Consider the following 25,122-nt stretch of genomic DNA (forward strand, 5'->3'; position numbering starts at 1 on the left):
TATATATATATTTTTCACATGGATTGGAAAATGAATCTACGCTTGTTCTCTCACAAGTATCACATGGATTGGAAAATGAATCTACGCTTGTTCTCTCACAAGTATCGAGTTGTTATAATATATACATGTGAAAAACTAAGAAAGTTTAAAGTGAATGGCTGTCGTTGCACAACACCATCAGTTCACGCTCCAAGAAATACGTTATCAGTATCATCACTCGCCCATGTCTCTCTCTCTAAGACATTTGCTTCCTCTCTCTAGAATCTTGGATGGCGACTCTGCAGTCGATGGGTTTCTGTTTTTCTAGCTCTAACAGTTTGAGCAACCAATCTCGCTCAATTCCAGGTACCCCTTTAATTTGATAGGTTGTTCTTTTTGTTCTGTAATTTAAAGATTCTGTTTTTTTCTTTATTGGTGAATGGAATGAAATGTACTGTCTCACATACGAAGAGTTTGAACTAATGTTTCATGGAGTGTTAATGGGGAAAAGTAAGAGTAAATAGTTTTTATGGAACAAAGTTTGAAAAATAGCACAGATGAAACTACTTCATGTTTTAATCTTTAGAAAATTCGACTAGATTTCTGGGTTCGGCAGGTTATGTCACAATTTCTGCCAAATATTTGATGAAAGATTACTCTTTTTGTGCAATCTTCTGTGTTACAAGTGCACCACTGTAGACGAGTTAAAAATGTATGCTTTATGAAAGGTTATAATTTCCCGGACGCGGGAATAAATTTCCCCGTATAAAAAGAAGTTTTAAGTCGGAATGTGACTCTAGATGCCTTATACGGTGAAGGGGTGTGGTTAAATTCATCGAGATTGAAATTTTGCTGCAAGATAATTAACACAGTATGCACAATTTGAAAGCTCAATGCTGTCGATATTACCAATTTCATGCTATGGATTCAGTTGTATGAAACTTCTACCTTGACTTTCTTTTGTATTCCAAAAAAAGGTATGGATATTTGTTAAAACAAAATGGTATTGATATTTGATCAACTGCTTATAACAAAGAAACTTCTTTATTCAGATGATGCGGTAAATGATAATTATCTTATTTTTTTCTAGTCTCATTGTGTGGAAGTGTTCACTCGATTTTGAACTCATCTTTCAATGGACTGTGTTTGCACCTACCACAATTGTGCTTTGCAAAACAAAGACAGGTGCAAAGCATCTCTACCCTCAGCATAATGATGGTGAAACCAACAATTCAATTCATTCAAAGGACTGACGAACAGACAATCCCAGATGTGAGGCTAACCAAGTCAAGGGATGGAACTAATGGAATGGCAATATTCACATTCACTGAACCTTCTGTTTTTGACTCATCTAGTGTCGTTGGTGATATAACCGGTTTCTACATGATTGACGAGGAAGGAGTGATCCAATCAGTTGATGTTAATGCCAAGTTTGTGAATGGGAAACCTGCGGGGATAGAGGCTAAGTACATCATGCGAACCCCACGAGAGTTGGACAGGTTCATGAGATTTATGGAGCGTTATTCCAACCAGAATGGACTGTCCTTCATAAAAAAGTGAGGCAGTGTATATCTTTTTGTCCCTACATTTTTTTTAAATGCTATTTTATGAAATTCATGTTCATGTAACTTGGTGAAATACAGCAAGAAATTAACTTGAGAGATGATTAATTGGATTTAATCATACATTATGAACGGAATTCCATGCATTCTCTATCTGGAGTGTGATTTATCTTTTTCAGAGCTTACAAGATAGAAAAGCTTCAACTCTTGAATGTTAAAATTAGACGGATATCGTGTAAAATCTGTCCTAATGTCAAATTAATTCAGAAATTTATAGCTGATTCAGTTAATTAAACTGAGTATTATTCTCATTTTCGGCTGTCCCATGTCACTGCAATAGGACTCCGAACTGTGTAAGAGATGCTTCTGTGGTTCACCCATGTCAAATACCCTTGACTGAACCTTGTTTGCTCCATATTCATTCTTTTCTTGGATATAAACCACACCTTGTAACTCAAAGTTTGATTTACCTGTTTAAATATCAGACGCTGTGGCCTGACTTTCACACTGACCCCTTCAGGCGCTGTCACTTCCACCGAATAAATGGAATTAGTACTCCGTATGTTTGTTACGCGTCTTCTGAACATTTTCCTTAGTGCTCCTGGCCTGAAAATTACGGAAAATGAGGGGTAATTGAGGCTGAAACCCTTGTTCTTCTGTAGAATTTCATGGCAACTCACATTCTTGTGAGTGATGCTAAAAATGTCTGATCTGCTGTATCCAAGAAAGCATAAATGAGTTATGTGCTCGTTTGGCTGAATGTCATATATCAATCCTGGATCAATTGCTCTTTCTGGGTTCACATGTCCTGCTCCGATTGCAAAGAGACTTGCAGGTTTGTCTCCATCCATTATTGGTTTCCCCTGATGATCAGTTATGTCTGCAGTAGTGATCAGTGCTGATTTGATGGCAGCTGGGGTCCATTTTGGATGAGCTGAGTGAATCAGTGCTGCAAGTCCACTGACATGGGGACATGCCATGGAAGTCCCTGACATGACTGTGAAGTTTACTCTTCTCAGATCTTCTTGGAGTGCGCTCGGGCCAAGATTTTGTGGCCAAGCTGCAATGATGTTGACCCCAGGAGCAATCATATCTGGTTTGAGAATCGAAGGATCTGTGAAACTTGGTCCTCTTGATGAGAACTGAGCTACTGCAGGAGCTCTAGATTTTCCAATTATGGTTCCTCTGAAGATGATTCGAGCTTTTGGTCTCCTAGTTGAGTTTATATAACTTTTAAGCTGGTACGACTCTTCAGAACCGATCAAAGTTGCTGGCAGGACATGAACATCCACAGAATCTTCCTCCAAGTTTACTTCTGTATTGGCAAGAATCATTCCTGCTCCGCCCGCTTCTTTCACTATCTGACCTTTCTCCGCCCTCCCATTTATGCCCCTGTCACAAACTACCATCTTTCCTTTAACTTTTGCTACCGGGAGAGACCCTTTCAAGCAAAATCCACTTCCTTTATTCCCACCCTCGAAATATACCAGCTCGAGCACTTTCTCTGCACCTGGAGATCCAATCCCAGGGTACATGGATTCTCCATATAAGAATTTCCCATTGCCCAGTCGAACTACTGCTGGAAACCTTCTGTCAAGTGTGCTTGCACCAACTGTGGTTATCCAAGGAGCTTCATTGGCCACCGAGTTTTGAATTGGACCATTGTTTCCTGCTGCACAGATGACTGAAATTCCATGCTGCATCGCTCGAAAACTTCCAATGGCAATGGTGTCCTCGTATAGAGGAACTGGAAAGCCACCGAGTGAAAGGGAAAGTACATCCACGCCATCTCGGATTGCTGCGTCCATTGCTGCAAGAATGTCTGAGCTGTAACAGCCACTGTACCAGCATACTTTGTATGTGGCAATGTGGGCACCAGGAGCCATTCCTCGAGCCTCACCAGCTCCATTTCCGAGCACGTCAGCCATTGGAACCGGAGCTCCCCCAGCGGTGGAAGCTGTATGGGTCCCATGGCCATGGGAATCACGAGCTGACATGTACTCCACCAAAGTATTTGGCGAAGATATCAACGAAGCTACACGGTGCCCTTTGCTGAAGTACCGGGCACCAATGATTTTCTTGTTGCAGTTTGAAGTACTAAAGTCCTGCCCTTCTTGGCAAATCCCTTTCCATTTTTGTGGAATGGGATCCATCCCCCGATCATCAAAGCTCGAGCTTTCAGGCCAAATTCCGGTATCAAGAACAGCAATAATTGCCCCTCGTCCATATCTCGATTTCATCCAAGCACCCCTTTCTCTGGTGGGACTTAGCCCCAAGAACTCGTAGGAATAAGTCGTCTGAATCTCTAGCCTCCTGTCCGGCCTCACTGCTAAAACTTCTTGTGATTTCTTCAACGTCTCAATCTCTAACGGTGAGAGTTGAGCCGCAAATCCTTCAATGGCGGAACTATATGAGTACAGAAACCTTGAGGATAAATCTTCTTCACTGTAAACAGAATTTTCCAATAAAGAAAGGTGCCAATGAAATCTAGAGGTAAACGAAGAACGCGAAAGCCCCTCAGGGTGAAGCTGAACAATGTAGGTTTGCAAATTCTGAGCATGTGAACTAAGAAATCCCAGCAATAAGGTCAACAAAATGTGCCGAAACTTGGCTTCCATTTTGCAAGGAAATCTAAACTTTTGAAACTGAGACAGAACTGGTACATGTTTCTTGGGACAGGACACGGGGTATTTGTAAGCTCCGGAGTCGGGTTCAAAATGGGGCTATGTCTGAGACAGAATATGAATAAGCTCGTGAAAGATAAGAGCTCTTCCTCACGAGTTTCCTTTGGTGTGACTGATAAGACAGTGAAGATGAAGGAGCCTTTGGGTTTTGCATGTTTAGTGAAGCGTGGGTTTTCACGAGGAATATAGTTCATATTTATTGCTATATATTAATTATATAGTTTTTCAAATAAAAAAGTAACAACCCCACGAATCTTGGTCGATTGATATTATTGTCTGCTTCTTTGGCTATTCAATTGCTTCATTTATTTGCACGCTCTAGGCTTGCAAAATTTAGATTCTTAAATAAACTAATATTTGAAAATGGTTATTGTCAAATAAGTGAAATTAATTTAAAATCTGTTGATGGGCAGTAATTTAATACGTATTAAGTTGATATATTCTAAATATGGGTAAGAATTTGGGTTCGGGCATGGGTACTAAGTTGAGATGGAAGACCAACAGTAAGAACAAACGGAACAACAAATGAAGTCTTCATATAAACGCAAACAAAAATAAAATCCACGGAAATTGAAGCAACAAAGTGAAAAGAAAAATAAAATACACTTTCCTATATTATTTCATATTTTGAAAATATATATATGTTACATAAAATATAAGATACACTTTTATATATGTTAAATACATGAAAAATAATAAATTTTTTTAAATAAAATTTATTTCTAAGTTAGAAAAACTTTTATATCATAAACTGTTTTCAAATATAATCAATTAAAATAATATGAAAAAAAATATTTTTTCAAATTTTAAGATGTTATATCAATTTTATATCACTATATATATATTATAACAACCGAACTAATATTAATATTTTTAATAAAATTCTACTATATTCAAAAGTATAATAATACTATATTGATCAACTTAATGTTTGTTTATTTATTTTTCTCAAAAAAAATAATCTAATCAAGGCAAATAAAAAAAAAAGATTTTCTTCTAGAAATTTATTTGTTTTCTTGTTCAATTTTCGCGAAAAATGAACGAACGAACTAAAATAACTTACATATTTTCAAAGAAGAAGGAAAATAAGAAAACAAAAGATGGCTAAGGACACACATGAAAGAATTAAAACTCCAGAAAAATGAAATGCTTCATATTCCTATCAACCAAGAAAATGTCAGCCGGAACTAGCTAGTTGTTTCCACCAACATGGTAGTTTCAGACAAAACAAGCATGCACTTTTAGTTTAATTCACAAGATAAATACAAACTTTCATTTGCAGTCAGTTTGTAGCCGATGTTCCCTATTGAAAATATCATTTGAATTATGATCAACAATAGGATTTCCTTCTTCCCCTCGCAAACAATCTGAAATTTTTTACTGGAAAACCATTCTTCTCGTAATAATTAGAAATATTATATAATGAATTCCTTAACAAAGATTTTACTACAAGAAATAAATGGCCTTCTCATGTACAAAGGTTTCAAATACTTTGCTTGCGTGAGATCGATCGATGATTTCGGTTAATTCAAACAACGTTAGCAGTAGTAAACATCGGGTACAAGTTGACAACAAATCATGACAGCCTGAATCTACCTATATATTCTGGTGGCTTACAGATTTATTTACTGTTTGTTAAATAAACAAAACTCCGCTTCTTGAAAAATCAAAATATATAAAAAAAACGATTAACTTTTTGACAAGATTAATGCCACGCGACTTATGGCATACATTTATATAAAACCGATTGAAGTACTCGTGGATCATCCACATTCATTGTTTTGCATGCCACCTGCCCCCTCAATATCTGTTTTATAAGGTTTTTATATCGTACGTAAATTTTTTTATGTAAAATAAATCAATAATTTTAGATATCTCTATTTCAAGTTTTAAATGTATAATAAAAATTTATGAAATCCGTACATAAATATCTTTATCAAGTTTAGATAAATAAAGAATCAAGATTCAAGAAATTATCATGTACGTAAAATAGATACATCCATCTCGCACAAAAAAAAAAATCAATCAGTAAAATAACAATATGAAGATTCGGTTCAGTCAAAGACTCAAAATAAATAAAAAAAAATTAAAGCAAATCAAGATCACACATGCATATATCAATTGCTTCACCGCCGAGTAAATCTAAAATTTGAAGAAAATAAAACAAATATCGACACGAAAGACGGAAGCTACATCAAACATAATTCTATATACAACAAATGTTGGAAAATCTTGTAACCGAGAACGTTATTTTATTAAAACAAGTTTCTATAAATCAAACGTCTCAAATCAGGATCTGATATTTTATGTATATATTTTACACGAACTGATTTATATATAATCAAACAAGGATGGAAAGATTACCTTTTAGAAGTGTGTTTTATCAAACCTTCCACGCATGTTCTCCGTGGGATCTACGATACGTTGATTTTCTCTAAAGCTTACACATGTGGTGGCTACACTGAAGGATCACCGAAGCCAATAACAAGAGACTATCAGTTGCAATCAGTTTATACCCGATATTCACTTAAAATCTCATCTGATTTATGATCAACAGTAGGATTTCCTTCTTCCCTCACCCACGATTTGAAAGCTTTTACTGAAAAGTCAGTCTTCTCGTAACCATATGAAACGGAACATAGTTTATCAATATCTATAATGAATTTGTTAGATGAATTACTTAACAAAGATTTTACAATAAGAAATCTTCTGTAAAAAGATTTCGAATAGTACTTTGCATGCATAGGGATCGATGGAGCCAACCCTATTGATGATCTTGGCCAATTCAAACAACGTTAGCAGTAGTAAATATCGGATACAAATTGACCACAAACGAAGGTCTAAATCTTCCTATTCCGGTGGCTTACAGATTTGGAAAGTAAGCGGATAAAGACCTCTCGTTCGTCGCCACCAACACGGAATGGCCGAACATGGCCGTACGTAGCACAAAGGAAGCGGAGGCGAAGGGAAAGGTAGAAGTCGAAACTTTGAAAATAAACAAGAAAGGTTCGCAAGAATTTCTTATAGTTGTTCATATAAGTATCAAAGCATCGGATAATTTCGAGAATTGGAATCCTCTCGAGACAGGCGCCCGAAACACACACCAAGAAAAGTTCATGGCTTCTGATTGTTAAATTATGAAATGCTTAAATTAATAATAACTCAATACATGTATGTATTTATGCAAACATCTCCAATTAAACTAAATAAAGTTTTAATTATTAAAAAATAAACTACCAATATTTAATATTTTATTAAAATATAAATACGACTTAAATTAAATCTATGTATATTAAAATTTTAAGTCTCAATTTCTAGTGAATTTAAAGTAATGATATGTAAATTACGTTAATCGAGTAAACCGCACTAGACAAGTCATGTGTGACAAGATCGACTTGGTAGGGGTTCGATATAACTAGGTAAACCGTACTAAGCAAGTCTTTTGTGAAAAACTCGATTGCTCGACCGAAAAAATGTTAATTGGAGAAATCGAACTCGTAATCATTTGACATCGTGCTCACCTTCTACATCAACTCGATCATCTCATAGGAACACTCAATTATTTTCTTTCTTTCTTCCTTCTACATTTAGTGGAAATGTGTCTATAAAGTCCACCCATTGTCTCAAATGCTCGTAACACGTGATTTATAATAGTGCATTCATTAATTAAAGCAATCAGGCATATTTTTACCCATTCATAAAGTCCAAGCTCTCCATTGAATTATTGGACTTCTCAATTCCCAAAGAATTTTTATTTAAAAAAAAAAACTACCAAATGATGGGCCAGGTGCAACCCTCGACTTCCTCAACACCCGACTTTTTAAAAAATAACATTTGGTCAAAGATAGTCTCATTAATTTTTGTCTATAAAATGTGTCAATAATGCACATATTTACAATAATAAGTTGACATAAAAAGTATGACCAAAATAAGATATCTGTATCATAAAATTGACTCGTGAAACCGTCTCACAAAAGTTGTGTTTAAAAAAATCCTTATTGAGAAAAAATAAGATATTATTAACAAAACTAAATTATACACACGCAAGTATATTTAATGTAATAACTTTTAATTTAATTATGCTTGATTAATTAATTAGTCGACTACGCTATTACAATATTTTTAACATATATTAGCCCGTAAACAATTAGATTAGGCGCAATCTGTGTACACACATTGAATCCTGTTATTTTTAGGTGAAAAGAACCTGCTGGTGTCCAAATCCAATGTATATTGCACGGCCAAATTTAAAACAAACCAAACAGTGTATTTTCTATTATTATTATTATTATTTTAGTATATTATATTACATAAATAAAAAAATGAGAAAAAAAAAATTAATGCCGTCAGACTCAGCTATCTTGAAATTGTCAAACAGTAATTAAGGCTGGCTAATGAAATCACGTCACGTGTAAATCTCTAATTAGATTATCTGTAGTCAACCCTTTGACCATGGGAATAGAATCCTTATCCACGGAGTAATTTTTTAAAAGAAATTATATTGTAATTGGGTTATAGTAAATTTACCAATATTTTATAATTGCATGTCAAGTCCAAAAATAAAATATATTCATCAAATTTAATTAAATCATCTCCATCTCTGGTTGAATATCTCTCAAAATTAAACTATCAAATCTCCTTTTTCAACTTTCACTGAATTTTAAAAAACCACTATATCTTGTCTTTATGTTTTGGATTAATCAGTACTGATTTTTGCAAGAGTTACAAATGAACTTCCACCAATAGTATATGTAATAGTTTGGGGACATAATATATATCCGATGTCTCCTAAAATAATCGCTTGTCATTTATTGAGGGCACATCAATACATTTCGCCATGTCATATATTGCGCCACATTATCATTTTTCCCCCGAGATAAAATTAAGGTATATAGCACAATAAAAGTGGGGTTTCTTCTTCAAACCTAGCCAAACAAAAACCCAAATTGGCTTTTAATCTCCATTTGTTTTCATCTTTTATCTTCTCTCATGTTCTGCTTGACTCAAGCATTAGAGGTGTCCCGTAGGAGTTTTTCAAGGCGTCTATTAATCGGTGTGTTCATGTGATTGTAAGAAGGCTGGACCACGAAAATCGAACAAATCATCGGAATGACAGAATCAACTTTTATAGTGATCTAGCATAAACATGCATGNTATAGAATAAGGTTGCTATGTTAGAAAATATAATTCCTGTCCGGAAATATCTAATAAAAACCGATATACACCATTCTCATAATCAAATTGTAAAACATAATGTCACAAGATTTTCTAAGAAAACAAGAAAATTTAGGTCAAAGTTATTCAAATGAAATATTCAGCAGTGGATAAACATGAGAAAAAAAGTATAAAATATACAAAGAAACACAGAATTGCAAAACACGTGGCAGGCATACCATGGTGGAATTGATGTGACGGGTCAAAGGATATTTGTAGTGAGCGAAGCATAATATTGATACGTAACAATACAATCCAAGAATTGATTACATCATATAATATAATATAATACAATTATTCGCATAACATAATATAATTACATACTTTTTTACTATATAATTACATACTTATATATCAGTAATTGTGAACCCAATAAAATTTATTTCTGTCCCTCAGTTTCCACCTAAACCTAGAACTGATTTCATCTCTTCAAACTCCCCATATTCTTGACCACCCAACTTCTAAATCTGCAAAACACAAAAGAAAAAAGAAAAAAAAACCTTAAAAACACACACATATATGGCGGCAGACACCTCAAATTCTCTGAAAATAATCGTCCAAAGAAACCCTTCGGAGTCTCAACTTTCTGAACTGGGCATCAAATCTTGGCCAAAGTAATCAATCCCTTCAATTTTTTCTCATTCCCTTGCCTTTTGAGTAACAAGATACCACAGATTTTCTCATTCAAGATTAGTATATGTATTGTTATTGCCTTATTCTTTTATGTTAATTAAATTGCAGATGGGGTTGTTCTCCGGGGAAATACCAGCTGAAATTCGATGCACAGGAGACATGCTATTTAGTTCGTGGAAGAGTGAAGGTTTACCCCAAGAATTCGACCACAGATCAAGAGACTGTGGAATTCGGAGCCGGGGATCTTGTGATTATACCAAAGGGTTTGAGCTGCACTTGGGATGTATCTGTTGCTGTTGATAAACACTACACTTTTGATGCATCTTCTCCTCCATCTTCTTCCTCATAAAAAAAAAGTAATTATGTATTCATTCTTGTTGTTGTAACCCTAATTAATGCATGTAACAGTATTTTTTTTACTTTCTAAATGATATCTTTTATTAATTGGTAGCATAATATGATTTTGTCAGTTGTTTTGTGCAGGATTAGTTTAAGGTTGGAAACATATATATGTATGTTTAGCCTCTTGATTTGATTTGTTATAACTAATTAGCCATGTTTTGGGTAAGTTTTTAGTTCTATATATCTTGATAATGTATATATATAGTTTACTTGTAATTACTTTGTGCTACGAATGACTGTTTTTTTCGTCGTGGACCGGAGATATTTGTGTTGAAGAGATGTGAAAACGATGGATTAGATTATGGAGAAATTCAGTGCATTGGTATTGATTGACCGGAAAACTACGAAAATCATTACATTAGTTGATTTATTTTTGTATTTGTGTTTTGATAGTGTTGCTGTGACGTTACATGTATATTTTCGTTAACAAAAAAGGATTAAAATGTTTTTTTTTTCAATTAAGATCAAACTTTGACTAATTTAATGATCATAGTCAAGCCAATTTACATGATAATTTGATAAAATTTTCTTCGATCGATTCCGTAGGACGTTATTAACACAAATATTTGTTTTAAAAAAGGGGTCTATGTAACTTTCAGTTAAAAGAATTTAAATTTACCAACAATTTTATATTCAAATGTGTAAGCATTGATTGGATTATCTGATTAATGGGGGTTTATTTATTGGGATTTTGGGAATGTGTGCCTTTTAATTTGTTTGAAAAACTTGTAAAACAAAGGGGGAAAAAGTTGGTCAATGGAATATGTCCTACTCAAACTAAAGTTTTAAATTCAGTAGAAATGTTTTAAATGCTTTCTCTGACCGGTCAAATATTCTCATATGCATATACCGCTCCAACCTTTTTTTAGAGGGTTGAAATGTTGAATGAATCTTTTGTTTTTTATTGTTACTTTTATTTAAAAAAATGGTTTGCTAAATGGTGGAAGAAAAATTAAAATGTAAATAAAAGTATGATATATATAGTTGGATGCTTAGAGAGTATTTTCAATATATATATAAGATAACACTAGTTTTGTAGGATGCGAAATAACAAAACACCAATAATTTTACATATTTATATAGCATTTGGTAGCTATTTTATTATTTAATTAAATAAATACGTACTATATTGATTAAATTTGAGTCTCGCTTCTACCATTTATGAATATCAAGTGATTATGGAAAAAAGAAAATGGAATTTATTTTTTTAAAAAAATAGGTCGATGATTCATTCATTTCATGAAGTTTATTGGATATTATAAGCGATAATAATAAATAAATTGAACACTTGGGGAATTTAAATGCTTTCGTATTGTATTTTATTGTATCCAAAAAGTAAAAAAAAAAAAATTAGAACGATTGGCAACAGATTTTTTTACAAAATAAGAAAGATGCATGCATTGTTATTATTTTAAGAAATAAAAAAACATGAATTTATATTATAATGGTCAATAAAAGCAAGTGATTTGTAATGTTTACCGCATTGACAGTAACATCAATCATTCAGCATTTAATAGTTATATATAAATAGTTTAAAAATTGACAAATTTATATACCGATAGAATATTTTTGTCCACATTTGCATTAAACTAATTGCATCGAATATTTTTTTACATTTTTTTAGTATTCCTATAAAATTTACTTTGAATTAAGTTTACTTTCATAGTTTTCAGTATTTTCATTTCTATGTAGATTTATAAAATATGAATATTTGAGATAAGCTTCAAATGCATTTACCATCGATCCCACTAATTTCATTGCAATGTTGAAATATTGTTTGTTTGAGAGAGATAGAGAGAGAGAGAGAAGTGTTTCTACCATTATAATATAAATTATATTGTGTTGACCAACCAGAAAGATCTTTTTTTGATAAAATGTTGGACAATTTTAATTTAGAAATCAGGGAAAAGGGCCCCAATAATTAAAATTTCCAGGGTAAGGAAAAGGACTACACCCCCTTACACAAATCTGCGATGATTATCATCAAGTTTGGACTGACATTGACCTTATATCGAATAGTTAAATTTTATTGCCTTTTTTTACACTAAGATCGCAAGTAAACGATGTACGTAACCAACGGAAAAGTGGATTTTCTAGTGAAATTAAAGGAAGAAGGAAAGCAAGTCTATTGAGCTTTATTATCAACAATATCCACACATGCACACTGGTACTGTAGATCAAAATTGAAAATTACTATAGGGACTCTTTCATGTTCACAAGTAAATTTTACACGTATTTCGCACACAAGTGCTCGTCTTGATCGGGAGGTGAATAGTTTAGTTAGCCCGGCCGCTTATGAAACTCGTTGGGGAGGCTCAGATTCTTGCAAAGAGCACAAATTATTATTGGCTGCTGACATGTGAAGGGAACTTATACTCCAACTTATCAAGAAAACGAGAAAAAAAAATTGAAGAAATAACAGAATGGAAAAGAGATCGAGACTGAATTAAGTATATGTTGAGTAAGCTGAACTCTGGACAAAGACACTGGACAATGATATCCAGATGAGCGATATCATTTGCTAATTAGAACATAATGTAAGACAAAAAAGGAACTATTGAATTTGTGCCTTATCGATCAACTGTCATAGATAAACTTCATGCATGCTATTTTTGGTTGACAACTGATGAGAAAATTAAACTCGGATCTCCTCCAAATAGTTTTTTCATATATAGTGACAATCGATGTCATGCATAACCTAAATTGAGCATTTCTCATTGATACGTACAGTAATTATGAACGTTGGCATGTTTTTTTTTGTCTTTTAATTAGTAATAATCAGCATCTTTTTCTATATCTTATTTATAATGGGGATTCATCAATGAGTCAAGAGTGTTCCTATCCAGCTTTCAACTTAGGCATGACATTTTACATTGTATTGCTTCCAATTCATATTTTATGATATATCTGATTTTAGGCTCTTCAAATCCATCGATAGATATTCAAGATTTTAAGATAAAACAAAAATGAAATAATAACAAAGTAATTAGACAAAACCTTGGCAATCCACTTTTCACATGTGCATCAAGTGCTGAAATTACTTGAGGCATCTGCTCTAAAACCTGTGTTAAATCCCATGAATTGCCATGATCAAGGTGTTATCCCCCTCAAAAGTGATAGATAGTTGACATCAAGACCATGGGAGCATGCACTTACTGTTGGAAATTTTAATAAAAATTTAAAGGTTGAATAAAAAATTGTGACTCATGAATGTGGGAGTGTCTTTTGGCTCTCCACATTTTTGAGTTAATTGAAGAGTTTTGACTCTTCATATTCTTGAGTTAATGGGAAGATTAATTGAGTTAATTAATCTTCCATGACTCTTGGTGTGCATTTTGGGACTTATAAATAGTGGGTTCATTTTCTCATTTCAAGTACATGAAATTTTCTCTCTTACAAGCTCTCTCTTGCATTACATATTGTTATCTTTCCATTTGGCCTCTCGTAAAATCTCGGTGATAAAGTAAAGGTACGTTTTCAGTTCGCCGTAGTAGTGTCTCGTGCTAAGTCACTGCTGGTTGTTCCGTTGTATCCTGGGAAACAGACGTCCGCTGAAACCTCGACGCACATACCGGAGAGGGCGAATCTGTTTTAAGGAAACTGTACATGCCACAGGCCTCGGTTTGGTTTTGTTTTCTTTTACATAATAGTCATACTGTTAACATCACACTTGTTTCGGTTATTACTTTATCTCTACAAGTTCGTTTTTACGCTAATGGTTTTAGCAATTATTCTAACACTTACCAGCTCCGTATTCTTTTATAATCAGACGTCTTGGACAAGAGGTTTTTTGAGAGCTTGCTAAGTAGTGCCTGCCAAAATTTGACACCAAACCACTTTATGCCTTCTACCATTTCCTTTATAAGTTTACTACACAAATCCAAACTATATATGCTTAACCAGGAAGATATCCACAAAATTAAGGATAACATATCGAAGTGAAGATTCATCGAGAAGATTAAAATTTGTTAAAAACCTTGTCCATGAGTACACGCACGATGAATTGACATGGATATATAGCACTATCAAAACCACTTAAACACCATAATCAAATCAAACGGCCAATCAATCTATAAAAATTTCAAGTTAAACAAACGAAATATAGTCCTCTTATTTACGCATAATCAGTTCCATTGGTTAGTTTTTGTGCCGTTGAAAGTTCATATGCAGATTGCATAAATTTTCTGCAAAGTCATTCAAATGGTGCAGGAAAGTACATATCATTAGACTGTAGGATTTCGTAAATAAATGGATAGCACTCAGGAAACAAAATAAAAAGTTACGATGAATATCTACATCCATCTTAATTATCCCTTCAAAGCCTTAATATCTCACCAAAAATCAGTTCAACATAATAAATTTTCTTAAACCACCAAAGCACAACAAAAAATAGGAAGCTTTGTACCATTTTACGAGCATATTTTATGCTTGATAGCAGTCAACCAATTCATCAAAACATTAACATATGCAAAAACAATCGTTTTATAACACATAAACAATAAAGCATTTCAGTCCTGTGAGTATCTTTACTTACCAACCATCAAGCCGACAAATGCTAGAGAATCAAATCAATTTAGAAATTCACAGGTCTAACAATTCGTGAGAGAAATGGAAATTTACTCGTGTTGGGGAGGACTCAAGCATTAGTTGAAGGAGATTAGGATGGACTGTAACGATTGCGATATTTGATCCATCACTGTGGATTCCGACGATCCGTCAATGCTCGATGTAGTCATCCTTCTTTTTTGGATGGAGTGATCGTGTCTTGCTATTTCCACCCAGAGTAAACTACATATATTGTGACATAACTTTTAAAAAAATAATAATAAAATTGAATATTTCATACCAATTGTCTAATTAAAAGATTAGAATATAATGTTTTTGTTAGAACTATGACCTTCATTAGGGACAAATAAATTGATAAAATCCAAAGTATAAAAGGAGTTTAGCTATTTGCATACATTTTCATCGTTTAATATCTTAAACATAAGAAATTCCAAATTCGTCTTTTAATTTATTTACGCTATAATCAAAATAATCACAATGACTATCAAATCTTTATAATATTGGAGTCATTTATAGTATATTTTAATTTTCTATATTCTAGAGGAACTAATATTTGATATAAAACGTCAGGGAAATTTTTTTTTTTAAAAAAAGGTGTGGTTTGTACATTGTTTCATCCATAGCGAAAGAAAATGGCAGCAACACCAATGCCACGCTCAAATCCTTGTGTCAGCTCCCCATTCTTCCTTTCTCCTCCAAGTCATTCCTTCTATTCTCCCAGGTGTTTTTTCGAATACTTTGATTTCATTCCAAGAATTTCCAATTTTAGTGAATTCGTAGCTCAATTGTTGTCTAAGCTTTTGCAGGTTCCAAATGTCATCCGTTCTGCCTCCTCTCCCTGAAAATCGCGTTATTGTGAGATACCATCGATTGCTCTCTCTTGATATTGTTGAAAATTGTTTCGTTTGTCTGTTTGATGGGTTGTGTTGTGCTTGATTAAGTAGTTGGGTGTCGGATCAGCGAATGTGGATTTCTTGGCGGCGGTGGCTACTTATCCACGGCCGGATGATAAGATTAGAAGCACTAGCGCCATGGTAATTTATTGTTACGAGTATTTTGTTGGTTCTCAACTAGAAAGTAGCTGACATTTTTCCTTGTTACTGTAAAACGAGAATGCCTACGACGATGGTTTTTCTTTCCTTTGAGTAAATATTTTTCATTGTCTTTTGCTGTGACCAATTCCTGCCACAACTATGTCCGTTGAACGGTTTGGTATCCTTTTGGGTTTGTTGGATAGATTCAAGGAGGTGGAAATGCAGGGAATGCATTGACTTGTGCTGCTCGTTTGGGGTTAAAACCAAGGCTGATTTCCAAGGTTTCTTGCTTTCAGTTATTGCTCACCTGTTATGTTCCGGAGATGGACAGTTTGAATGCATTTTGTTGTTGGTTTTAGGTCGCAGATGACTCTCAAGGTAAGAGAATATTGGAGGAACTAGAGGCTGATGGTGTAGATTCATCGTTTGTTGCAGTAAGCTCTCTAGTCACACCCTTTTAGTTTTGGGCTTCAATTACAAAATCTGGAGTTTAATGACAATTCACCTTGGTCGATAATAACTTGGAAGACTAAAACAGATGTCAACACTCAAAGAACTTGAATAATTCAGTTTCTATTGGCAAGTTTCACTCACTTCTGCAGAGTATACCTTAAACGGGTTTTTGATGTGTGAAACTACTCGTTATTTTAATTGTATGTACAGCGTAAAACTCTGAAGTTGTGATGGTAGCTTTATAATCTTGCGAACAGTGTATTCCTGGATTTATGCCCAAATAACACTCTTTTACTGAATCTTAGTTTTTCATTTGTTTGGGTTGAGACTCTAATTTAAATGTGTTGGAAATTGATTTCCAAACTAAGAAAGGGAAATGTGTATCTTCTGCAAGCTTTTTCTGATCATCATGGACCTGTATGGACAAAATGATTGTATTGTACAGCATCCACATAATTGCAATCTTGATTCATTCTTTTTTTTCCTAGGTTTCTGAGGGGGGCAACTCACCATTCACCTATATCATTGTTGATGACCAAACGTGAGTATTTCTCCATTGTTTGCCTAGTTTATTATTTGTTGGGCCCTTTTAGGTATTTCCTGTTTGTATTGCTTTGCTCGTTGAAATTCGATCTTTTTAATTTCTCTTGTAAACAGATTTTAGGTTCATTTCTGATATTGTAAAATCATATAAAGTATCATCATATTTGTCATGAACTTCTGATTTTAGCTATGTTATAACTGTGAGATTGCCCATGACATGTCTCCTGTACAACTGTGTGATTGCTCTACTTTGATCTAAAAATCGCAGGTTTGTGGTGCTTTAAGTTAAAGTATAATTCCACTATTTTGGATTTTATAGAATTAGTTTGTTGAAGTTAAAACCTTGATGACCGAGTACCCCCTTTAACATTCCTTACTCTGAGTTATTACTCTTCTTCAGATGCGTGTTTTTAGTAGATATTAAGAAACTCATTTAAAAAAATGCATTTGTGCACAAACATCATTTCAGAATTATTGTCCTGCGTGTTTCAGGAAAACACGCACTTGCATTCACACTCCAGGATACCCTCCCATGATTCCTGATGATTTACCAGAATCAAACTTATTAGAAGCATTGGATGGAGTAAAAATAGTTTATTTTGATGGAAGGCTGCATGAAACCGCTCTCGTTGTGGCTCAGGAGGTTATCGTAACTTGATGTTCTTGTTTACCTTTTGTGTCAGTCATGCTTGTTAATTTAATGTTTGTTTCCTTCAGAGAGAAAATAGTACTTTCTTGATTTCCGGTGCAGGCAGCACGCAGAGGTATTCCGATTCTAATTGATGCCGAAAGGAAGAGAGAAGGGCTGGATGATCTTTTGAGTTTGTCTAGCTATGCTGTATGCTCTGCTAAATTTCCACAGGCACGCTTTATCATTCTTTTAAGAAGTATTGTTTGTATTATTTCTTTTCTACATTATTTGATACTGGCTGGTTGACAGACGGATGTGTTTCATGCCTTCACTAGCAAATTACATGATAAACATGTTGAGTTATACTATCCTCTATCTATGAAACCGATGACCTATTACTGAAATAATGTTTTGTCGGTTTCCAAGTAAAGTATATAATGTTCACTTTGGCTTGTGTAGATTCGTTTCAATTCAAATTAATACTGCTGGTATATATTACTTTGTGACTTCTTTCATGACTCCACAATTAGATTTTTAATTTGTGGCATCATGAGCATCTGTGACGTATCCAATGCAGGCAAGAAGCAAATATCGATTAGGTTAGGTCACATATTTTTTTTTCTTTTAGTTTTTTCACTCCAACCTTGTGGAAAATGAGTAATTCTCTTAGAAGTACAAGCATTTTATCTGGACTGAAACATTCTGAAATGTATAATACAGGTTTGTGTGAAATCACCAAGTGAGGTGTCTTGCAAGATCTTGAAATAATTATTTTTACGGATGCAATAATTTTGTTTGTAATTATATAGCAGAATGTAGGTTATCTCTTCTCTGATTCTTTTTTCCTCTCAGGCATGGACAGGTGCTCCATCTGTTCCAAGTGCCCTTGTTTCCATGCTTCTAAAGTTGCCAAATATCAAGTTCGTAGTAGTCACCATAGGGGAGGATGGGTGCATCATGCTGGAAAGGTCTGTATGTGGTATGTGACTATATTTCTTTATTCTGTCGATTACAAGTCGTTTGGTAGGTAGTGACAAATTGATCTTATCGATGATTTCTTGTGTATTTGGCTTACCTTCCATTTAATTGTTTGCAGAAGACGTTCATTCTGAAGAAATAGACGTAGATGATGTATTGGAGACACTGAAGCAGAAAAAGGATTATGACACTACTCTTCCAACATATGTAGCATCAGTAAATTCATTTTTCCAAAATCCTCTTTTTCTTTAGATAAACTAATTTTCACCATTCTTTGATATTCTTGTTATCATGTAATTGTTGCATATCATTTGGCTATCAAAGAAGCCACTCGAGCCTTCTAAGTAGAAGAATGATTTTTGACCCATTTGATGCCTAAGCTTTTGGTCTTGTATGGTCGTTAGGCAGTCAAGAATAAAACAAGACGACTAGTGTTTTTCTGATCACCAGAAGAGTATTTTTTGCCATATAGTTACAATTGATTGTGTGTGTGTCTTAAGTAGCACCAATGAAAATTGGGTGTGCGTTTCCCTTACTTTTCTGCATTAATCTTGTTCCCATGCTTTGTTTCCTTGCAATATAACTTTTAGAATGAGGCGAAACTGCGGGCAAACGGGATTGGCACTGTGTGCGGCAGGCTTCTCATAGGAACGGCTGAGAAGATTCCATCCTCAGAACTTGTTGATACCACAGGTGCTGGTGATTCGTTCATAGGAGCAGTTCTTTATGGTTAGTATCATAATATATCCTGCTGTCTTAGTTTCTACAGTTTATTATATACCACGGACCTTCATTGCATGCTTTTCTTTTATTAGCTCTCCTTTTTCGCATTTTATCTCCATTTATTCTCCAGTTACCTTTTCTCTTGAACTGCACTCTCCACAAAAAAAATAATAAAACAAAATAAACACACAACCAAAACCAAAACCAAATAGAAGAGAAATGGCTACTCTCTGCCAATTCAATTGATTTATTCTCTCTTGATTTCTGTTGGTGGGAAACTGAATTGTTTCCTGAAAGAGTGTTAAAACCTTTGCCTTCTGTATCCAGTTGGTGATAAGTCTCTGTTCGTTTTAGTTTTGGACCATTGATTCTGTGTTTACCTTACTGTTGGTTCCAACTTTGTAGCTCTTTGCACCAACATGGCACCAGAGAAGATGCTGCCTTTTGCCTCTCAAGTGGTCGGTTTAACTTGTTTGTGATAATTATAGTGATAATAGTATATCGTCTGATGACTGCAAGAAAAACAAGTTACCCAAGATTTACATCAATTTTACAGGCTGCTATTGGCTGCAGAGCCCTGGGAGCCAGAACCGGTCTTCCACAACGCACAGATTCCAGATTGACTACTTTTTTAATCTAGAGATCCCAGGTGGTGGCCGTGGTACTTATGTGGTGGCTGACTTAAAAGGAGTATCCGGTCGTCAACTTGGGGTGTTTTTTTTAGCATTCTTGACGGGGTTTTTTTGGACCGATATCCTGATATACCTGCTGGAAAACTTGCCTTAAGAATACTCTTATTTTCAAAAAAATATATATACTCTCATTTTGTCTTATTCATGATTACAGACTTTGAATTATATTTTATGATCCAAGGAAGGCATTTATTCCTTTTTGTTCTAGATTATAGACAGAAACAGCATCCAATTTCAGGAAGTAGCATTTCTTTTCGTGTTGTATATGTTGTGCACAAGCAAAAGGTAACAAGTTTATGTCATGAACTTCCATATTTACAACTCCTGACATCTTTGCTTCACGATTGTGTTGAATTTATGCGTATATACGAATATATCTGTATTCACTCGTTATTTATATTGACTTCTTGGCGCATCGAACATAATGGTGAGATACAAAGTCATACATACAAATGAATTTTAGTCGAACGGCTTCAGGTTCGGAACAGATTACATGATTTACATCCATTTAAAGAAGCTGACAAGCAGCAAATGAGGTGACCTCTACACCAGCCTAGAATCACCAGGAAACAAACTTCGGATAAATTACAACAAAAGCCTTCCACCACCAAGATTTTCAAATTCTAGAACCTAGTCGAGCTAACTACAATAATACTATATGAATAATTGCAGATCACAACATGCTATCCGCATTTGTAGGCAGCCTCTTGAAGAAACTAACAGCACTTGAAGGCAATTTGTTCCTGAACTTCGGTGGCCTCAGATAATACAAACCAAAGAGAGCCACCACCCATCTGATTGGAACTAGATAGAATCCAAAAGCCGCCAACAAGCAAAATATCACAAACAAGAATGTAGCTCTCGGGTCGCGCCAGCTTAGCAACGCTTGAAATCTCTCACCTTGAGTCGCCAGATCCCCAACCACAGTTTGAATCCTCCCAGCCACGCTCCTGAGTCGATCATATCTAATTCGAATAACTTCTGCACTACTGCTAGTCGGGAAGGAATCAAATTCCTCATCTAGTTCATCTGGATGCACACTCTCAGCATTGGAGAGCCGAGTATCCATGTGAGATGGGTGCCGTGGGCGAGACCTGTAACGCCAGAGCCCCGTGACAGCTAGGGTTAGCAATATGCAAGGAATTATAAGCTCGGGCACCAACACGAGTATCATGAAAGCAATAAGAAAGAGCGTCGTGTACACAGGTTTGTGCCAGTTTCTCAAAATCTCCAGCAACCTGGTCATGGCAACAAACCAGGCCAAAACATTGGTGAGCCTGAAGAAATTTGCTTTGCTCTTTCTCATGCTCCACATGTGTGAATCATGGTCTAGCATGTACTCCACCACTTCTCTTCCCAAAGCAGGCTCCGCTCGACTGAGCCTTGAAGCCACCACATGCATCGCCTGATACCTCAAACTATCCAACTGATTCACAGACAGTGGCTGCACATAATGCATCTTTGGTAGCAGGGGCATGGTGTACATATTGAGCATGTTGAACATGTTCGCGCAAGAAAACCGTACTGCCAAATGAAGCTCTCCCATCTTTTTAACCCCAGAAGGATGCAGCATCAACAATGGGTAAGCATGTGTGTAAACTCTATCAGATTCAAGGGTAGACAACCGGATCCTAACTTTCCCAATGCGTATATCCCGGTTAGCTGTTCCAGACACCATATTCTTGTCGACCCGTGAATTGTCAAACACCCCAATGGATATCACAGTGCAAGGATCAAAGACTTCCCAAGTGTACTGTTCATTCCATTTGGGAGACAAGCTATCAACGACAGTTCTAGTTCGAACCCACTTTTGCCCATACTTCGCCACACAATAAGAATCAGTGGAACCTCCTTTGCCATCTTTGATTTTCACAGGCATTATATTGGTGGCACCCAAAATACCAACTTCAAGCACACCAATGTGGGGCTTCCATAGCTGCTTAGCGGTGGGTCGAACATCGCTGCTATACATCGTTGCCTCATCAAGCACATGGTAGCCCCCCTCGAGAGAGACTTGAAGGTGAATTCTAGATGCAAATCTCACCACAGTTTTGGTCTCATTTGGGTTGCTATATTGAGTATCCAGATTGAACCACCTAGATACCACAGGCTTGTCATCTAGCCTCCTTTCGAGCTTCGCCACTGGAAGAATCACCCTCCCTGCAGCCTCGTCTCTATTTGGCAACAATCGATCCTCAACAGAGATCAACAAAAAGTCCTCAAAAGGCTCCGCTACCACAAACATCAAGTCCTCATTCCAAGAAGGATTAGAGAGGCTCCTATTTGCAGCAGGGGAAGCGATTCTAGTCCTTAAAACCTGGTTCCCCACTTGAACTTTAGCAAAAAGTTCAGGATACCTCACCATATTCATAGAGGCACCTTTGTCTCCCAACACGACATCTTGTGCTTCAAGTACACCCACTCTCAAATACCAAAGTTTGGGAGACAAATAAACTTTTGACTTAATCGAACACAATCCATCCAAATGCACTTTTGCCGCATTTGAATGCCATGCCTCGGCAAAGGCCTCGTCCGCCTGAGTTCCAAACCAAATAGACACCATAATTTCACCACATTTAGCCCTGTCTCCCTTCTTATCCTCCATTCTATACCATTGAGGTGCTAACTGACTATCCGGTGGAACCCTTTTCGGGACCTCATTCAAATCAAACCAAACACGCCCTAAGAACTCTTCTTTGTTATTCTCCTTCACAAAAACCTCCGCCACAGAGGATTGTATGCAATCCTTCGAAAAGGCAAAAATTTGGTCCCATTCCGCATTCCCCAAAGAAACCCTCTTCGTAATACCTTTGTAATTTCCAAGTTTCACCTCTGCCACCACTTCACCGCCACCAAATACAGAAATCTCTCTAGCCTTCACAACTTTAACATACAAATACTGCATTTGCTCCACGAGATCATAAGTTGAGCTTGTTTTATCCTTGTTAACACCACCAAGATGTGGGCTTGTTTTCTTCAAAGCATACTCACTTAAAGGCCCGCCAACACCACCATGGACACCACCCACACCGCCATTGCCACCGAGAACGCCGCGGGGTGAGGTAGCCGGAATAACCGGACGAGGAACAGTGGTTATAACAACAGGTTTGATGTCACCCTGACCCGGCTCCACATTCTTCAAATGGGCCTGATTTTGCAAGACCGACCCCGTTTTACCATGTTCTTGGCCCAGCCCCACACCCATTTGCTTAGGCACCACCAAGTTCCCGCTCTGCTGCTGCATTTTCTTGCTTTTCTTGGAAACCCCACCACCGGGAACCGCCGCCCCATTCCCACCACCACTACCGCCGTTGATAACCTGTTTAACCTCTTCTTTAGAAGAAAGATAAAGCTTCAAACTAATCTCACCCCTCACATGCGAGAAAAGACTCCTTTTATCCAGCGTATAAAGCTGAGCCACTTCTTCACCTTCTCTGGCTATACTCGACCCCGAAACCCTCACTTTTCCCAAGAAATTCCTACTGTTATTCGACCTCCTCTCGTTGAAAACGTTCACTTCTATCGTTCGGTACGGGAGGTCTGCAACGTCGTTTACATGAAACACGAGCTTCTCATTCCAAACCGGGTTCAGGTCCCTGTACTTCACCTGAGTCTTCTGCCTCTGGTTCTCAAACTCCACCTCCACGAACGGCGAAGAAGACCCCTCGCCGTCTTTGGGCATCAGATTGTGCGCCCCCACCACCTCCACCACCAGCCTTTCCTTATTCATGCTTCTTTGAGATGATAAAGAAGAGACGTTGTATGATGAAGTATAAACGATTGTTTAAACAGAGACAGACAAAGCGGAAGAATGGAGTTCTAGTGAAATCTTTTGAAGAGAAAAACGTAATACGAGATTTTTAAGGAGAAAGAGGGGTGACCGGCAGAGAATTGGATTGTTGGATTTTGTGTAATAGCAGCAGTGACTGAAGAAAATTTTGAAAGAACACAGCTCACTTACCTATGCATGAATTCGTGGTGTTAACCACGCGCCATTAATGCTGATGCTGATAATCTATCTGGATTTTTTGCATGCATAATCTGATGTGCTATTGGACAGTCGCTTGGAATAATTTTTTTTTTATTTGATAATATATATAAATGACTTGGATTTTACGTATCATAGGCCAAAAGAAAATTAATTAAAAGTGATATTTGAAATATACCATAGTAATATGTTGAATTATCCAGGTTTTTAATTTTGTGTTAAAATATAATGTCATTATAAAATTATTTGATTGGCAGAAAAATATTGAATATAAATAATAATAATAATAATAATAATAATAATGTATGAGATCTCTGGAATAAGATTATCTCATGAGCTATAAATTATAATAACGTTAGTAGCACGAAAATTTATTGCTGCTGTTTTGCTTTTAATGAAGATCTATTTAATATGTTTTTGGGGAAATAGAGAGTTTTTTCTAACGCATATTTTTTAAACTACATTATCGAGTATGAAATTAATTGACTTTTCCCTTGGAAACAAAGATTAATTTAAAAAGTATATCGTTGAAGTATGAAGCTAAAATCTGCAAAAAAATTGGTAAGAGACAGGCAATCAGCTTTAATACTCAAAATAATGATCCTCCCTTTTAAACCATAAATTTATTGGAGTTTTAAAATCTGCTATTAAAATTTGAAATCAATACATAATGATTTAACTATAAGGGAAGTGGATTTGGTAATCCACATTTATATCATAGAGTGGATTGACTAAAATTTAAATCTTCATATTTCAATTTTTTTCTTTTTACTTTTTCTCTCCAATTTCACTATTTAAGTTTTTGAAAAAAAAAAAAAAAACATAACCATGAGTAAAACTAATAAACTATCATTCGATATATATATATATAATTGATATTATTAATCAACGAATATCTCTTTACTTATATTTCATCACATCACTCATCCGCAACCTTAATATTAGTGGGATTGATTTTGATATTTGAAAATCGAATAAAAAATATATTTAGGCCTTTGACTAAGAAAACAAGTCAAAAGGAGGTATGCTTCACTAGAAGG

General features: G+C 35.6%; 5 protein-coding genes across 9 annotated transcripts; 3 read left to right on the plus strand and 2 right to left on the minus strand.

Moving 5' to 3' along the window:
- Positions 1–127: 127 nt before the first annotated feature.
- Positions 128–1,694, plus strand: LOC140990633 (photosystem II reaction center Psb28 protein-like). Its single transcript, XM_073460428.1, has 2 exons — positions 128–345; positions 1,070–1,694. Exons 1-2 carry the CDS (start codon positions 270–272, stop codon positions 1,537–1,539), a joined length of 546 nt encoding a protein of 181 aa, XP_073316529.1. The 5' UTR covers positions 128–269; the 3' UTR covers positions 1,540–1,694.
- A 139-nt stretch (positions 1,695–1,833) lies between these two features.
- On the minus strand, positions 1,834–4,410 carry LOC140990627 (subtilisin-like protease SBT1.2). The gene has a single exon (XM_073460415.1). The coding sequence runs from the start codon at positions 4,157–4,159 to the stop codon at positions 1,850–1,852; it is 2,310 nt and encodes a 769-aa protein (XP_073316516.1). The 5' UTR covers positions 4,160–4,410; the 3' UTR covers positions 1,834–1,849.
- A 5,387-nt stretch (positions 4,411–9,797) lies between these two features.
- Positions 9,798–10,640, plus strand: LOC140970631 (uncharacterized). The gene is made up of 2 exons (XM_073432448.1): positions 9,798–10,053; positions 10,181–10,640. Exons 1-2 carry the CDS (start codon positions 9,959–9,961, stop codon positions 10,419–10,421), a joined length of 336 nt encoding a protein of 111 aa, XP_073288549.1. The 5' UTR covers positions 9,798–9,958; the 3' UTR covers positions 10,422–10,640.
- Positions 10,641–15,633: 4,993 nt separating this feature from the next.
- LOC140990650 (uncharacterized) lies at positions 15,634–20,294 on the plus strand. Of its 5 annotated transcripts, none has more exons than XM_073460449.1 (13): positions 15,634–15,761; positions 15,847–15,895; positions 15,985–16,074; positions 16,278–16,355; positions 16,434–16,508; positions 17,016–17,068; positions 17,563–17,713; positions 17,822–17,932; positions 18,554–18,680; positions 18,798–18,895; positions 19,270–19,408; positions 19,808–19,873; positions 19,959–20,294. In XM_073460449.1, the coding sequence occupies exons 1-13, from the start codon at positions 15,673–15,675 to the stop codon at positions 20,186–20,188; spliced, it is 1,356 nt and encodes a 451-aa protein (XP_073316550.1). In that variant the 5' UTR covers positions 15,634–15,672; the 3' UTR covers positions 20,189–20,294. The 5 variants fall into 5 exon arrangements, with proteins under 5 accessions (XP_073316550.1, XP_073316572.1, XP_073316562.1 ...); XM_073460471.1 differs by having other exon boundaries at positions 19,808–19,860; XM_073460461.1 differs by having other exon boundaries at positions 18,801–18,895.
- Positions 20,295–20,544: 250 nt separating this feature from the next.
- Positions 20,545–24,136, minus strand: LOC140990643 (multiple C2 domain and transmembrane region protein 10-like). Its single transcript, XM_073460438.1, has one exon. The coding sequence runs from the start codon at positions 23,822–23,824 to the stop codon at positions 20,768–20,770; it is 3,057 nt and encodes a 1,018-aa protein (XP_073316539.1). The 5' UTR covers positions 23,825–24,136; the 3' UTR covers positions 20,545–20,767.
- Between the last annotated feature and the right edge of the window lie 986 nt (positions 24,137–25,122).

Source organism: Primulina huaijiensis, chromosome 1 (genome assembly GCF_012295235.1).
Source record: "Primulina huaijiensis isolate GDHJ02 chromosome 1, ASM1229523v2, whole genome shotgun sequence".
NCBI classification, from domain to species: domain Eukaryota; kingdom Viridiplantae; phylum Streptophyta; class Magnoliopsida; order Lamiales; family Gesneriaceae; genus Primulina; species Primulina huaijiensis.